Consider the following 17,286-nt stretch of genomic DNA (forward strand, 5'->3'; position numbering starts at 1 on the left):
CACACTAACACACTATAACAGGTGAGAGCGCCCCCTACAGGCGACACCCACCCTACACCCACACTAACACACTATAACAGGTGAGAGCGCCCCCTACAGGCGACACCCACCCTACACCCACACTACACCCACTATAACAGGTGAGAGCGCCCCCTACAGGCAACACCCACACTACACCCACACTAACACACTATAACAGGAGAGAGCGCCCCCTACAGGGAACACCCACACTAACACACTATAACAGGTGAGAGCGCCCCCTACAGGCGACACCCACCCTACACCCACACTAACACACTATAACAGGTGAGAGCGCCCCCTACAGGCGACACCCACCCTACACCCACACTACACCCACTATAACAGGTGAGAGCGCCCCCTACAGGCAACACCCACACTACACCCACACTAACACACTATAACAGGTGAGAGCGCCCCCTACAGGCGACACCCACCCTACACCCACACTACACCCACTATAACAGGTGAGAGCGCCCCCTACAGGCAACACCCACACTACACCCACACTAACACACTATAACAGGAGAGAGCGCCCCCTACAGGGAACACCCACACTAACACACTATAACAGGTGAGAGCGCCCCCTACAGGCAACACCCACACTAACACACTATAACAGGTGAGAGCGCCCCCTACAGGCAACACCCACACTAACACACTATAACAGGTGAGAGCGCCCCCTACAGGCGACACCCACCCTACACCCACACTACACCCACTATAACAGGTGAGAGCGCCCCCTACAGGCAACACCCACACTACACCCACACTAACACACTATAACAGGAGAGAGCGCCCCCTACAGGGAACACCCTACAGGCAACACCCTACAGGCGCCCCCTACAGGCAACACCCTACAGGCAACACCCTACAGGCAACACCCTACAGGCGACACTCACACTACACCCACACTACACCCACACTAACACACTAACACACTATAACAGGAGAGAGCGCCCCCTACAGGCCACACCCACACTAACACACTAACACAGGTGAGAGCACCCCCTACAGGCGCCCCCTACAGGCAACACCCACACTACACCCACACTAACACACTATAACAGGAGAGAGCGCCCCCTACAGGCAACACCCACACTACACCCACACTAACACACTATAACAGGTGAGAGCGCCCCCTACAGGCAACACCCACACTAACACCCACACTAACACACTATAACAGGAGAGAGCGCCCCCTACAGGCGACACCCACACTAACACCCACACTACACCCACACTAAGACACTATAACAGGAGAGAGCGCCCCCTACAGGCAACACCCACACTAACACACTATAACAGGAGAGAGCGCCCCCTACAGGCAACACTCACACTACACCCACACTAACACACTATAACAGGTGAGAGCGCCCCCTACAGGCGCCCCCTACAGGCAACACCCACACTACACCCACACTAACACACTATAACAGGAGAGAGCGCCCCCTACAGGCAACACTCACACTACACCCACACTAACACACTATAACAGGAGAGAGCGCCCCCTACAGGCGACACCCACACTAACACCCACACTAACACACTATAACAGGAGAGAGCGCCCCCTACAGGCGACACCCACACTAACACCCACACTAACACCCACACTAACACACTATAACAGGAGAGAGCGCCCCCTACAGGCGACACCCACACTAACACACTATAACAGGTGAGAGCGCCCCCTACAGGCGACACCCACACTAACACACTATAACAGGAGAGAGCGCCCCCTACAGGCCACACCCACACTACACCCACACTAACACACTATAACAGGAGAGAGCGCCCCCTACAGGCGGCTGGTTTTGCTGTATGTAAAGTGGACTGTGGTGTTCTGTACTCTGATTGGTTTAGACATTGTGTGTTCTCTCCTCTCATTGGTCAGGAGGAGTCATGCTACATCTTTGTGGGCGTGACCCAGGAGGCGGAGAGGGAGGAGTTTTACGACGAGACGCGGCGACTCTGCGACTTACGCCTCTTCCACCCGATCCTCAAAGTGATCGAACCTTTGGGAAACAGAGAGGAGAAGATCCTCAACCGCGAGATCGGTGAGAGCCTGCAGAACATCACCAGAACACCACCAGAACATCACCAGAACATCACCAGAACATCACCAAGACACCACCAGAACATCACCAAAACACCACCAGAACATCACGTAAACATCACCACATAAACACCTCCAGAACATCAGAGCAACAATACTGTAAGATGGACAGTTATAGAGTCTTTTGTTCCGTGCTTCAGGTTTTGCCATCGGGATGCCGGTGTGTGAGTTTAGTCCTGTTTTAGACTCGTTCTCTCGTGTGTTTTAGATTCGTTTTCTCGTATGTTTTAGACTCGTCTTCTCGTATGTTTCAGGGTTTGCCATCGGGATGCCGGTGTGTGAGTTCGAGATGCTGAAAGACGCCGAGGTGCAGGAGTTCCGCAGGTCGATACTGAGCGTGTGCAGAGAGGCCGTGGAGGAGCGAGAGGCAGGGGGCGCTCTCACACAGGCCCTTTACGTTTACCCCCCCAACGTGGAGTCGTCTCCGGATCTGCCTCTGCATCTGTACCAGCGCCTGGACCAGGGTGAGACACCAGGGCAGAGCCAGCAGGGGGCGCCAAACCACAGCTCTGTGTGGTGAATGTGGCGCCACCTGGTGATCGTCTTTAATCCAAACCTAAAGTCCCTCAGTAAAAGTAAAATGTTGTCCTTTAACACGGGGGAGGGTATATTAACGCTGACGAGTTACTACGGCAACGTAATGTCTACGTACGTCTCTCGTTCGTCCAGGTCGTCTGATCGTCACCATCTGGGTCATTGTTTCTCCGTCCAACTCCAAACAGAAGTACACTCTGAAGGTGAGGCCTCCTACCCCCTAACACCTACCACCTACCACCTACCACCTACCTCCTAACACTTACCCCCTAACACCTACCTCCTACCCCCTACCCCCTAACACCTACCTCCTAACACCTACCCCCTACCTCCAAACAGAAGTACACTCTGAAGGTGAGGCAAACACCCAAACCCTAAACAACAACTCTTAAATCCTAACATCAACCTCCTAACAACTACCTCCTACTCCCTACATCCTGACCCCTACCTCCTACTCCCTACCTCCTACTCCCTACCTCCGACTCCCTACCTCCTGACCCGTACCTCCTACTCCCTACCTCCTACTCCCTACCTCCTACTCCCTACCTCCTACTCCCTACATCCTGACCCCTACCTCCGACTCCCTACATCCTGACCCCTACATCCTGACCCGTACCTCCTGCTCCCTACATCCCGACCCCTACCTCCTACTCCCTACATCCTACTCCCTACATCCTGACCCCTACCTCCCACTCCCTACATCCCGACCCCTACCTCCTACTCCCTACCTCCTACTCCCTACATCCTACTCCCTACATCCTGACCCCTACCTCCTACTCCCTACCTCCTACTCCCTACCTCCTACTCCCTACATCCTGACCCCTACCTCCGACTCCCTACATCCTGACCCCTACATCCTGACCCGTACCTCCTGCTCCCTACATCCCGACCCCTACCTCCTACTCCCTACATCCTACTCCCTACATCCTGACCCCTACCTCCCACTCCCTACATCCCGACCCCTACCTCCTACTCCCTACCTCCTACTCCCTACATCCTACTCCCTACCTCCTACTCCCTACATCCTACTCCCTACATCCTGACCCCTGAAGCTTTTACTGTGAAGTGAGTGACTGAAGCTCTTATTTTGAAGGTGAGCCACAGCAGTCTTCCTGAGCAGCTGATCGCCGAGTCCATCAGGAAGAAGAGTCGCTCGATGCACCTGTCGCCACAGCAACTGCGCCTGTGTGTGCAGGAGTACCAGGGGCAGTACATACTCAAGGTACTTCTACTACTACTACTACTGCAGGAGTACCAGGGGCAGTACATACTCAAGGTACTTCTACTACTACTACTACTGCAGGAGTACCAGGGGCAGTACATACTCAAGGTACTTCTACTGCTACTACTGCAGGAGTACCAGGGGCAGTACATACTCAAGGTACTTCTACTGCTACTACTGCAGGAGTACCAGGGGCAGTACATACTCAAGGTACTTCTACTGCTACTACTACTGCAGGAGTACCAGGGGCAGTACATACTCAAGGTACTTCTACTGCTACTACTACTGCAGGAGTACCAGGGGCAGTACATACTCAAGGTACTTCTACTGCTACTACTACTGCAGGAGTACCAGGGGCAGTACATACTCAAGGTACTTCTACTACTACTACTACTACTACTACTGCAGGAGTACCAGGGGCAGTACATACTCAAGGTACTTCTACTACTACTACTACTACTACTACTGCAGGAGTACCAGGGGCAGTACATAAACAAGGTACTTCTACTACTACTACTACTACTACTACTACTACTGCAGGAGTACCAGGGGCAGTACATACTCAAGGTACTTCTACTACTACTACTACTACTGCAGGAGTACCAGGGGCAGTACATACTCAAGGTACTTCTACGACTACTACTACTACTACTACTACTGCAGGAGTACCAGGGGCAGTACATACTCAAGGTACTTCTACTACTACTACTACTACTACTACTGCAGGAGTACCAGGGGCAGTACATACTCAAGGTACTTCTACTACTACTACTACTGCTACTGCAGGAGTACCAGGGGCAGTACATACTCAAGGTACTTCTACTACTGCTACTACTACTGCAGGAGTACCAGGGGCAGTACATACTCAAGGTACTTCTACTACTGCTACTACTACTACTACTGCAGGAGTACCAGGGGCAGTACATACTCAAGGTACTACTACTACTACTACTACTACTACTACTGCAGGAGTACCAGGGGCAGTACATACTCAAGGTACTACTATTACTACTACTACTACTACTACTACTACTGCAGGAGTACCAGGGGCAGTACATACTCAAGGTACTTCTACTACTACTACTACTACTGCAGGAGTACCAGGGGCAGTACATACTCAAGGTACTTCTACTACTACTACTACTGCAGGAGTACCAGGGGCAGTACATACTCAAGGTACTTCTACTACTACTGCTACTACTACTGCAGGAGTACCAGGGGCAGTACATACTCAAGGTACTTCTACTACTACTACTACTGCAGGAGTACCAGGGGCAGTACATACTCAAGGTACTTCTACTACTACTACTGCTACTACTACTACTACTGCAGGAGTACCAGGGGCAGTACATACTCAAGGTACTTCTACTACTACTACTACTACTGCAGGAGTACCAGGGGCAGTACATACTCAAGGTACTTCTACTACTACTACTACTGCAGGAGTACCAGGGGCAGTACATACTCAAGGTACTTCTACTACTACTGCTACTACTGCAGGAGTACCAGGGGCAGTACATACTCAAGGTACTTCTACTACTACTACTACTGCAGGAGTACCAGGGGCAGTACATACTCAAGGTACTTCTACTACTACTACTACTACTACTGCAGGAGTACCAGGGGCAGTACATACTCAAGGTACTTCTACTACTACTACTACTTCTACTGCAGGAGTACCAGGGGCAGTACATACTCAAGGTACTTCTACTACTACTACTACTGCAGGAGTACCAGGGGCAGTACATACTCAAGGTACTTCTACTACTACTACTACTACTACTGCAGGAGTACCAGGGGCAGTACATACTCAAGGGAATTCTACTACTACTACTACTACTACTACTGCAGGAGTACCAGGGGCAGTACATACTCAAGGTACTTCTACTACTACTACTACTACTGCAGAAGTACCAGGGGCAGTACATACTCAAGGTACTTCTAGTACTACTACTACTACTACTGCAGGAGTACCAGGGGCAGTACATACTCAAGGTACTTCTACTACTACTACTACTACTACTGCAGGAGTACCAGGGGCAGTACATACTCAAGGTACTTCTACTACTGCTACTACTACTGTAGGAGTACCAGGGGCAGTACATACTCAAGGTACTTCTACTACTACTACTACTACTACTACTGCAGGAGTACCAGGGGCAGTACATACTCAAGGTACTTCTACTACTACTACTGCAGGAGTACCAGGGGCAGTACATACTCAAGGTACTTCTACTACTACTGCTACTACTGCAGGAGTACCAGGGGCAGTACATACTCAAGGTACTTCTACTACTACTACTGCTACTACTACTGCAGGAGTACCAGGGGCAGTACATACTCAAGGTACTTCTACTACTGCTACTACTACTGCAGGAGTACCAGGGGCAGTACATACTCAAGGTACTTCTACTACTACTACTACTACTGCTACTGCAGGAGTACCAGGGGCAGTACATACTCAAGGTACTTCTACTTCTACTACTACTACTACTACTGCAGGAGTACCAGGGGCAGTACATACTCAAGGTACTTCTTACTACTACTACTACTGCAGGAGTACCAGGGGCAGTACATACTCAAGGTACTTGTACTACTACTACTACTACTACTGCAGGAGTACCAGGGGCAGTACATACTCAAGGTACTTCTACTACTACTACTACTGCAGTAGTACCAGGGGCAGTACATACTCAAGGTACTTCTACTACTACTACTACTACTACTACTACTACTACTACTACTACTACTACTACTACTACTACGACTACTGCAGGAGTACCAGGGGCAGTACATACTCAAGGTACTTCTACTACTACTACTACTACTACTACTACTACTACTACTGCAGGAGTACCAGGGGCAGTACATACTCAAGGTACTTCTACTAGTACTACTACTACTACTACTACTACTACTGCAGGAGTACCGGGGCAGTACATACTCAAGGTACTTCTACTACTACTACTACTGCAGGAGTACCAGGGGCAGTACATACTCAAGGTACTTCTACTACTACTACTACTGCAGGAGTACCAGGGGCAGTACATACTCAAGGTACTTCTACTACTGCTACTACTACTGTAGGAGTACCAGGGGCAGTACATACTCAAGGTACTTCTACTACTACTACTACTACTACTACTGCAGGAGTACCAGGGGCAGTACATACTCAAGGTACTCCTACTACTACTACTGCTACTACTACTGCAGGAGTACCAGGGGCAGTACATACTCAAGGTACTTCTACTACTGCTACTACTACTGCAGGAGTACCAGGGGCAGTACATACTCAAGGTACTTCTACTTCTACTACTACTACTACTACTGCAGGAGTACCAGGGGCAGTACATACTCAAGGTACTTCTACTACTACTACTACTACTACTGCAGGAGTACCAGGGGCAGTACATACTCAAGGTACTTCTACTACTACTACTACTGCAGGAGTACCAGGGGCAGTACATACTCAAGGTACTTCTACTACTACTACTACTACTACTACTACTACTACTACTACTACTACTACTACTACTACTACTACTGCAGGAGTACCAGGGGCAGTACATACTCAAGGTACTTCTACTACTACTACTACTACTACTACTACTACTACTGCAGGAGTACCAGGGGCAGTACATACTCAAGGTACTTCTACTACTACTACTACTACTGCAGGAGTACCAGGGGCAGTACATACTCAAGGTACTTCTACTACTACTACTACTACTACTACTACTACTACTGCAGGAGTACCAGGGGCAGTACATACTCAAGGTACTTCTACTACTACTACTACTACTACTACTACTACTACTACTGCAGGAGTACCGGGGCAGTACATACTCAAGGTACTTCTACTACTACTACTACTGCAGGAGTACCAGGGGCAGTACATACTCAAGGTACTTCTACTACTACTACTACTACTACTGCATGAGTACCAGGGGCAGTACATACTCAAGGTACTTCTACTACTACTGCATGAGTACCAGGGGCAGTACATACTCAAGGTACTTCTACTACTACTACTACTGCAGGAGTACCAGGGGCAGTACATACTCAAGGTACTTCTACTACTACTGCTACTACTGCAGGAGTACCAGGGCCAGTACATACTCAAGGTACTTCTACTACTACTACTACTACTGCAGGAGTACCAGGGCCAGTACATACTCAAGGTACTTCTACTACTACTACTACTACTGCAGGAGTACCAGGGGCAGTACATACTCAAGGTACTTCTACTACTACTACTACTGCAGGAGTACCAGGGCCAGTACATACTCAAGGTACTTCTACTACTACTACTACTGCAGGAGTACCAGGGGCAGTACATACTCAAGGTACTTCTACTACTACTACTACTGCAGGAGTACCAGGGGCAGTACATACTCAAGGTACTTCTACTACTACTACTACTGCAGGAGTACCAGGGGCAGTACATACTCAAGGTACTTCTACTACTACTACTACTACAGGAGTACCAGGGGCAGTACATACTCAAGGTACTTCTACTACTACTACTACTACTACTGCAGGAGTACCAAGGGCAGTACATACTCAAGGTACATCTACTACTACTACTACTACTACTGCAGGAGTACCAGGGGTAGTACATACTCAAGGTACTTCTACTACTACTACTACTGCAGGAGTACCAGGGGCAGTACATACTCAAGGTACTTCTACTACTACTACTACTGCAGGAGTACCAGGGGCAGTACATACTCAAGGTACTTCTACTACTACTGCTACTACTGCAGGAGTACCAGGGCCAGTACATACTCAAGGTACTTCTACTACTACTACTACTACTGCAGGAGTACCAGGGCCAGTACATACTCAAGGTACTTCTACTACTACTACTACTACTGCAGGAGTACCAGGGGCAGTACATACTCAAGGTACTTCTACTACTACTACTACTGCAGGAGTACCAGGGCCAGTACATACTCAAGGTACTTCTACTACTACTACTACTGCAGGAGTACCAGGGGCAGTACATACTCAAGGTACTTCTACTACTACTACTACTGCAGGAGTACCAGGGGCAGTACATACTCAAGGTACTTCTACTACTACTACTACTGCAGTAGTACCAGGGGCAGTACATACTCAAGGTACTTCTACTACTACTACTACTACTACAGGAGTACCAGGGGCAGTACATACTCAAGGTACTTCTACTACTACTACTACTACTACTGCAGGAGTACCAAGGGCAGTACATACTCAAGGTACATCTACTACTACTACTACTACTACTGCAGGAGTACCAGGGGCAGTACATACTCAAGGTACTTCTACTTCTACTACTACTGCAGGAGTACCAGGGGCAGTACATACTCAAGGTACTTCTACTACTACTACTACTACTACTACTTCTACTACTACTGTTACTGCAGGAGTACCAGGGGCAGTACATACTCAAGGTACTTCTACTACTACTACTACTACTGTAGGAGTACCAGGGGCAGTACATACTCAAGGTACTTCTACTACTACTACTACTACTTCTACTACTACTACTACTGCAGGAGTACCAGGGGCAGTACATACTCAAGGTACTTCTACTACTACTACTACTGCAGGAGTACCAGGGGCAGTACATACTCAAGGTACTTCTACTACTACTACTACTACTGCAGGAGTACCAGGGGCAGTACATACTCAAGGTACTTCTACTACTGCTACTACTACTACTACTGCTACTGCAGGAGTACCGGGGGCAGTACATACTCAAGGTACTTCTACTACTACTTCTACTGCAGGGGTTCCAGGGGCAGTACATACTCAAGGTACTTCTACTACTGCTACTACTACTACTACTGCTACTGCAGGAGTACCAGGGGCAGTACATACTCAAGGTACTTCTACTACTACTTCTACTGCAGGAGTACCAGGGGCAGTACATACTCAAGGTACTTCTACTACCACTACTACTACTACTACTACTACTACTACTATTACTGCAGGAGTAACAGGGGCAGTACATACTAGGTACTTAGGTACTTAAACTACTGCTACTACTACACACATTCTGCATAATCTCAGTAACTCCTGGACAGAACAAACTGGAGTCACAGTAACGTCTGTGTTTCAGGTTTGTGGCTGTGATGAGTACCTGCTGGAGAAATATCCACTCAGTCAGTACAAGGTACTCCCTCAGTCCTTCATCTACTTCAGTCTCACCCAGTCTTCATTTTTACAACAGATTCTGATTTTTCACCCGTCTCCCTCTCTCACCCGTCTCCCTCTCTCACCCGTCTCCCCCCCTCACCCGTCTCCCCCTCTCACCCGTCTCCCTCCCTCTCCCTCCCTCTCCCGTCTCCCTCTCTCTCTCCCCCTCTCACCCGTCTCCCTCTCTCACCCGTCTCCCCCTCTCTCTCCCCCTCTCACCCATTTCCCCCTCTCCCGTCTCCCTCTCTCTCTCCCCCTCTCACCCATCTCCCTCTCTCCCCCGTCTCCCTCTCCCCCGTCTCCCCCTCTCCCCCTGTCTCCCCCTCTCACCCGTCTCCCCCTCTCCCCCCTCTCCCCCTCTCACCCGTCTCCCCCTCTCCCCCGTCTCTCTCTCCCCCGTCTCCCCCTCTCCCCCGTCTCCCCCTCTCACCCGTCTCCCTCTCTCACCCGTCTCCCTCTCTCACCCGTCTCCCTCTCTCACCCGTCTCCCTCTCTCCCCCGTCTCCCTCTCTCCCCGTCTCCCCCTCTCACCCGTCTCCCTCTCACCCGTCTCCCTCTCTCACCCGTCCCCCTCTCACCCGTCTCCCCCTCTCCCCCGTCTCTCTCTCCCCCGTCTCCCCCTCTCCCCCGTCTCCCCCTCTCACCCGTCTCCCTCTCTCACCCGTCTCCCTCTCTCACCCGTCTCCCTCTCTCTCCCGTCTCCCTCTCTCACCCGTCTCCCTCTCTCTCCCGTCTCCCTCTCTCACCCGTCTCCCTCTCTCACCCGTCTCCCTCTCTCACCCGTCTCCCTCTCTCTCCTGTCTCCCCCTCTCCCCCGCCTCCCTCTCACCCGTCTCCCTCTCTCCCGTCTCCCTCTCTCCCCCGTCTCCCTCTCTCACCCCTCTCCCTCTCTCCCCCGTCTCCCTCTCTCCCGTCTCCCCCTCTCACCCGTCTCCCCCTCTCACCCGTCTCTCTCTCCTCAGTATATCCGCTCCTGTCTGTCGGTGGGTCGTCTTCCTCACCTGATGCTCGTGTCCAAAGACTCTCTGTTCTCCCAGCTCCCGTCCTCTGGCTTTGTCACGCCCTCATACAGGTGAGACACGCCCCCTTACAGGTGAGACACGCCCCCTTACAGGTGAGACAGGCCCCCTTACAGGTGAGACACGCCCCCTTACAGGTATGATGTGTCCAACAGCTTTAGAGAGGCTCATTCTGATCTAAAGTCACATCTCCAAAGGACCGATATAGGAAAATACATTGAACAGGCGAATGCTAACGGCTATAGGAAAATACATTGAACAGGCTAATGCTAACAGCTATAGGAAAATACATTGAACAGGCTAATGCTAACGGTTATAGGAAAATACATTGAACAGGCTAATGCTAACAGCTATAGGAAAATACATTGAACAGGCTAATGCTAATGGTTTCAGGAACATACATTGAACAGGCTAATGCTAACGGCTATAGGAAAATACATTGAACAAGCTAATGCTAATGGCTATAGGAAAATACATTGAACAGGCTAATGCTAATGGCTATAGGAAAATACATTGAACAGGCTAATGCTAACTGCTATAGGAAAATACATTGAACAGGCTAATGCTAACGGCTATAGGAAAATACATTGAACAGGCTAATGCTAACGGCTATAGGAAAATACATTGAACAGGCTAATGCTAATGGTTACAGGAACATATATTGAACAAGCTAATGCGAACGGCTATAGGAAAATACATTGAACAGGCTAATGCTAATGGCTATAGGAAGATACATTGAACAAGCTAATGCTAACGGCTATAGGAAAATACATTAAACAGGCTAATCCTAACGGCTATAGGAAAATACATTGAACAGGTTAATGCTAACAGCTATAGGAAAATACATTGAACAGGCTAATGCTAATGGTTACAGGAACATACATTGAACAGGCTAATGCTAACGGCTATAGGAAAATACATTGAACAGGCTAATGCTAACGGCTATAGGAAAATACATTGAACAGGCTAATGCTAATGGTTACAGGAACATACATTGAACAAGCTAATGCGAACGGCTATAGGAAAATACATTGAACAGGCTAATGCTAATGGCTATAGGAAGATACATTGAACAAGCTAATGCTAACGGCTATAGGAAAATACATTAAACAGGCTAATCCTAACGGCTATAGGAAAATACATTGAACAGGTTAATGCTAACAGCTATAGGAAAATACATTGAACAGGCTAATGCTAATGGTTACAGGAACATACATTGAACAGGCTAATGCTAACGGCTATAGGAAAATACATTGAACAAGCTAATGCTAATGGCTATAGGAAAATACATTGAACAGGCTAATGCTAATGGCTATAGGAAAATACATTGAACAGGCTAATGCTAACGGCTATAGGAAAATTCATTAAACAGGCTAATGCTAACAGTTATAGGAAAATACATTGAACAAGCAAATGCTAACGGCTATAGGAAAATACATTGAACAGGCAAATGCTAACGGCTAGAGGAAAATACATTGAACAGGCTAATGCTAATGGCTATAGGAAAATACATTGAACAAGATAATGCGAACGGCTATAGGAAAATACACTGAACAAGCTAATGCTAATGGCTATAGGAAAATACATTAAACAAGCTAATGCTAACGGCTTTAGGAAAATACATTGAACAGGCAAATGCTAACGGCTATAGGAAAATACATTAAACAGGCAAATGCTAACGGCTATAGATAGCTATTGATTATATATTGATTATATATCGATGTGTTTCAGTCGGAGGACCCCTCAGCCCTCGCCCTGTCCCTCCGGCTCATGTTATTGATTATATATTGATTATATATTGATTATATATTGATTATATACTGATTTGTTTCAGTCGGAGGACCCCTCAGCCCTCGCCCTGTCCCTCTGGCTCATGTTACTGATTATATATTGATTATATATTGATTATATATTGATATGTTTCAGTCGGAGGACCCCTCAGCCCTCGCCCTGTCCCTCTGGCTCATGTTACTGATTATATATTGATTATATATTGATTATATATTGATTATATATTGATTATATATTGAAATGTTTCAGTCGGAGGACCCCTCAGCCCTCGCCCTGTCCCTCTGGCTCATGTTACTGATTATATATTGATTATATATTGATTATATATTGATTATATATGGATATGTTTCAGTCGGAGGACCCCTCAGCCCTCGCCCTGTCCCTCTGGCTCATGTTATTGATTATATATTGATTATATATTGATTATATATCGACATGTTTCAGTCGGAGGACCCCTCAGCCCTCGCCCTGTCCCTCTGGCTCATGTTATTGATTATATATTGATTATATATTGATTATATATCGATATGTTACAGTCGGAGGACCCCTCAGCCCTCGCCCTGTCCCTCTGGCTCATGTTATTGATTATATATTGATTATATATTGATTATATATGGATATGTTTCAGTCGGAGGACCCCTCAGCCCTCGCCCTGTCCCTCTGGCTCATGTTATTGATTATATATTGATTATATATTGATTATATATGGATATGTTTCAGTCGGAGGACCCCTCAGCCCTCGCCCTGTCCCTCTGGCTCATGTTATTGATTATATATTGATTATATATTGATTATATATTGATTATATATTGATTATATATTGATTATATATGGATATGTTTCAGTCGGAGGACCCCTCAGCCCTCGCCCTGTCCCTCTGGCTCATGTTATTGATTATATATTGATTATATATTGATTATATATGGATATGTTTCAGTCGGAGGACCCCTCAGCCCTCGCCCTGTCCCTCTGGCTCATGTTATTGATTATATATTGATTATATATTGATTATATATTGATTATATATGGATATGTTTCAGTCGGAGGACCCCTCAGCCCTCGCCCTGTCCCTCTGGCTCCGGGTCCGACTCCATCCGGACGCTCTGGGCCTTTAACACTTTGCTGCGGCTGCGACTGCTGTGCGCCACCTACGTCAACGTCAACATCCGCGACATCGACAAGGTACGACTAATACTACTACTATTACTAGTACTACTACTATTACTATACTATTACTATTACTATACTATTACTACTACTGTATCACTACTGCTTCTACTACTATTATCACAACTGCTACTATTACTTTTACCATTACTATTACTATACTATTACTATTACTACTACTATTACTATTACTATTACTATTACTACTACTATTACTATTGCTATTACTATTACTATTACTATACTACTACTATTACTATTACTACTACTATTACTACTACTATTACTATAACTATACTTTTACTACTACTATTACTACTATTATTACTATTACTATTACTATTACTATTACTATTACTATTACAATACTATTACTATTACTATACTATTACTGTATCACTGCTGCTTCTACTACTACTACCACAACTGCTAGTATTACTATTACTATTACTACTACTATTACTATTACTATACCATTACTATTACTATTACTATTACTATTACTATTACTATTACTATTACTATTACTATACCATTACTATTACTACTACTATTACTATTACTATACCATTACTATTACTATTACTATTACTATTACTATTACTATTACTATACTATTACTATTACTGTATTACTACTGCTTCTACTACTACTACCACAACTGCTACTATTACTATTGCTATTACTATACTATTACTATTACTACACTATTACTATTACTGTATCACTACTAATTCTACTACTACTACCACAACTGCTAGTATTACTATTACTATTACTATTACTATTACTATACTATTACTATTACTATTACTATTACTATTACTATTACTATTACTATTACTGTATTACTACTGCTTCTACTACTACTACCACAACTGCTACTATTACTATTGCTATTACTACTACTATTACTATTATTATACTATTACTATTACTGCATCACTACTGCTTCTACTACTACCACGATGCTCCAGACGGGGGCGCCGTTGGTAGGGCGGGTCGTCTCGGGATTGGAAAGTCGGGGGGTTCGAATCCCAGCTCCCGCAAAATGCCCACTGTCGTTGTGTCCTTGAGGAAGACGCTTCACCCGACCTGCCCCCCGGAGCGCCCGCCCCCGATAACAGCTCCCGACCCCTACAGGTCAAGGGTCAAAGGCCAAGAACGCAGAGATTAATAAAGGAAAACTTAATTAAAGGGAAAGTGTCACTGAAAACCCTTTAAACTCTGACATGTGAAAACATCTCTGTCTCAGATCTACGTCCGGACCGGGATCTACCACGGAGGAGAACCTCTGTGTGACAACGTCAACACCCAGAGAGTGCCCTGCTCCAACCCCAGGTACCTCCATCTACCCCCTAACCACCCAATCCAACCCATACACATAACCCAACACCCAGAGAGTACCCTGCTCCAACCCCAGGTACCTCCATCTACCCCCTAACCACCCAATCCAACCCATACACAGAACCCAACACCCAGAGAGTACCCTGCTCTAACCCCAGGTACCTCCATCTACCCCCTAACCACCCAATCCAACCCATACACATAACCCAACACCCAGAGAGTACCCTGCTCCAACCCCAGGTACCGCCATCTACCCCCTAACCACCCAATCCAACCCATACACATAACCCAACACCCAGAGAGTACCCTGCTCCAACCCCAGGTACCGCCATCTACCCCCTAACCACCCAATCCAACCCATACTCATAACCCAACACCCAGAGTTAGCAGCCGTTCGCATTAGCCTGTTCAATGTATTTTCCTATAGCCGTTAGCATTAGCCTGTTCAATGTATTTTCCTATAGCCGTTAGCATTAGCCTGTTCAATGTATTTTCCTATAACCGTTAGCATTAGCCTGTTCAATGTATTTTCCTATAGCCGTTAGCATTAGCTTGTTCAATGTATTTTCCTATAGCCGTTAGCATTAGCCTGTTCAATGTATTTTTCTATAGCCGTTAGCATTAGCCTGTTCAATGTATTTTCCTATAGCCGTTAGCATTAGCCTGTTCAATGTATTTTCCTATAACCGTTAGCATTAGCCTGTTCAATGTATTTTTCTATAGCCGTTAGCATTAGCCTGTTCAATGTATTTTCCTATAGCCGTTAGCATTAGCTTGTTCAATGTATTTTCCTATAGCCGTTAGCATTAGCTTGTTCAATGTATTTTCCTATAGCCGTTAGCATTAGCTTGTTTAATGTATTTTTCTATAGCCGCTAACATTAGCCTGTTCAATGTATTTTTCTATAGCCGTTAGCATTAGCCTGTTCAATGTATTTTCCTATAGCCGTTAGCATTAGCTTGTTTAATGTATTTTTCTATAGCCGCTAACATTAGCCGGTTCAATGTATTTTCCTATAGCCGTTAGCATTAGACTGTTCAATGTATTTTCCTATAGCCGTTAGCATTAGCCTGTTCAATGTATTTTCCTATAGCCGTTAGCATTATCTTGTTCAATGTATTTTTCTATAGCCGTTAGCATGAGCTTGTTCAATGTATTTTCCTATAGCCTTAGCATTAGCCTGTTCAATGTATTTTCCTATAGCCGTTAGCATTAGCCTGTTCAATGTATTTTCCTGTAGCCGTTAGCATTAGATTGTTCAATGTATTTTCCTATAGCCGGTAGCATTAGCCTGTTCAATGTATTTTCCTATAGCCGTTAGCATTAGACTGTTCAATGTATTTTCCTATAGCCATTAGCATTAGCCTGTTCAATGTATTTTTCTATAGCCGTTAGCATGAGCTTGTTCAATGTATTTTCCTATAGCCGTTAACATTAGCTTGTTCAATGTATTTTCCTATAGCCGTTAGCATTATCTTGTTCAATGTATTTTTCTATAGCCGTTAGCATGAGCTTGTTCAATGTATTTTCCTATAGCCGTTAGCATTAGCTTGTTCAATGTATTTTCCTATAGCCGTTAGCATTAGCTTGTTCAATGTATTTTCCTATAGCCGTTAGCATTATCTTGTTCAATGTATTTTCCTATAGCCGGTAGCATTAGCCTGTTCAATGTATTTTCCTATAGCCATTAGCATTAGCCTGTTCAATGTATTTTCCTATAGCCGTTAGCATTAGACTGTTCAATGTATTTTCCTATAGCCGTTAGCATTAGCCTGTTCAATGTATTTTTCTATAGCCGTTAGCATTAGCCTGTTCAATGTATTTTCCTATAGCCGTTAGCATTAGCTTTTTCAATGTATTTTCCTATAGCCGTTAGCATTATCTTGTTC

General features: G+C 46.0%; 1 protein-coding gene across 1 annotated transcript in view; it reads left to right on the forward strand.

The window, feature by feature from the left end:
* The window catches only part of LOC306982776 (phosphatidylinositol 4,5-bisphosphate 3-kinase catalytic subunit alpha isoform-like), a 60,157-nt gene that overhangs the window by 20,412 nt on the left and 22,459 nt on the right, over positions 1–17,286 (forward strand). The window contains exons 4-11 of the mRNA XM_079583231.1: positions 1,913–2,075; positions 2,389–2,598; positions 2,804–2,871; positions 3,762–3,890; positions 9,997–10,050; positions 11,036–11,145; positions 13,924–14,065; positions 15,306–15,391. Coding sequence (XP_079439357.1) covers positions 1,913–2,075; positions 2,389–2,598; positions 2,804–2,871; positions 3,762–3,890; positions 9,997–10,050; positions 11,036–11,145; positions 13,924–14,065; positions 15,306–15,391 — 962 coding nt within the window. The remainder of the gene's footprint in view (positions 1–1,912; positions 2,076–2,388; positions 2,599–2,803; positions 2,872–3,761; positions 3,891–9,996; positions 10,051–11,035; positions 11,146–13,923; positions 14,066–15,305; positions 15,392–17,286) is intronic.

Source organism: Gobius niger (assembly GCF_951799975.1).
Source record: "Gobius niger genome assembly, contig: SCAFFOLD_63, whole genome shotgun sequence".
In the NCBI taxonomy this organism is placed as follows: domain Eukaryota; kingdom Metazoa; phylum Chordata; class Actinopteri; order Gobiiformes; family Gobiidae; genus Gobius; species Gobius niger.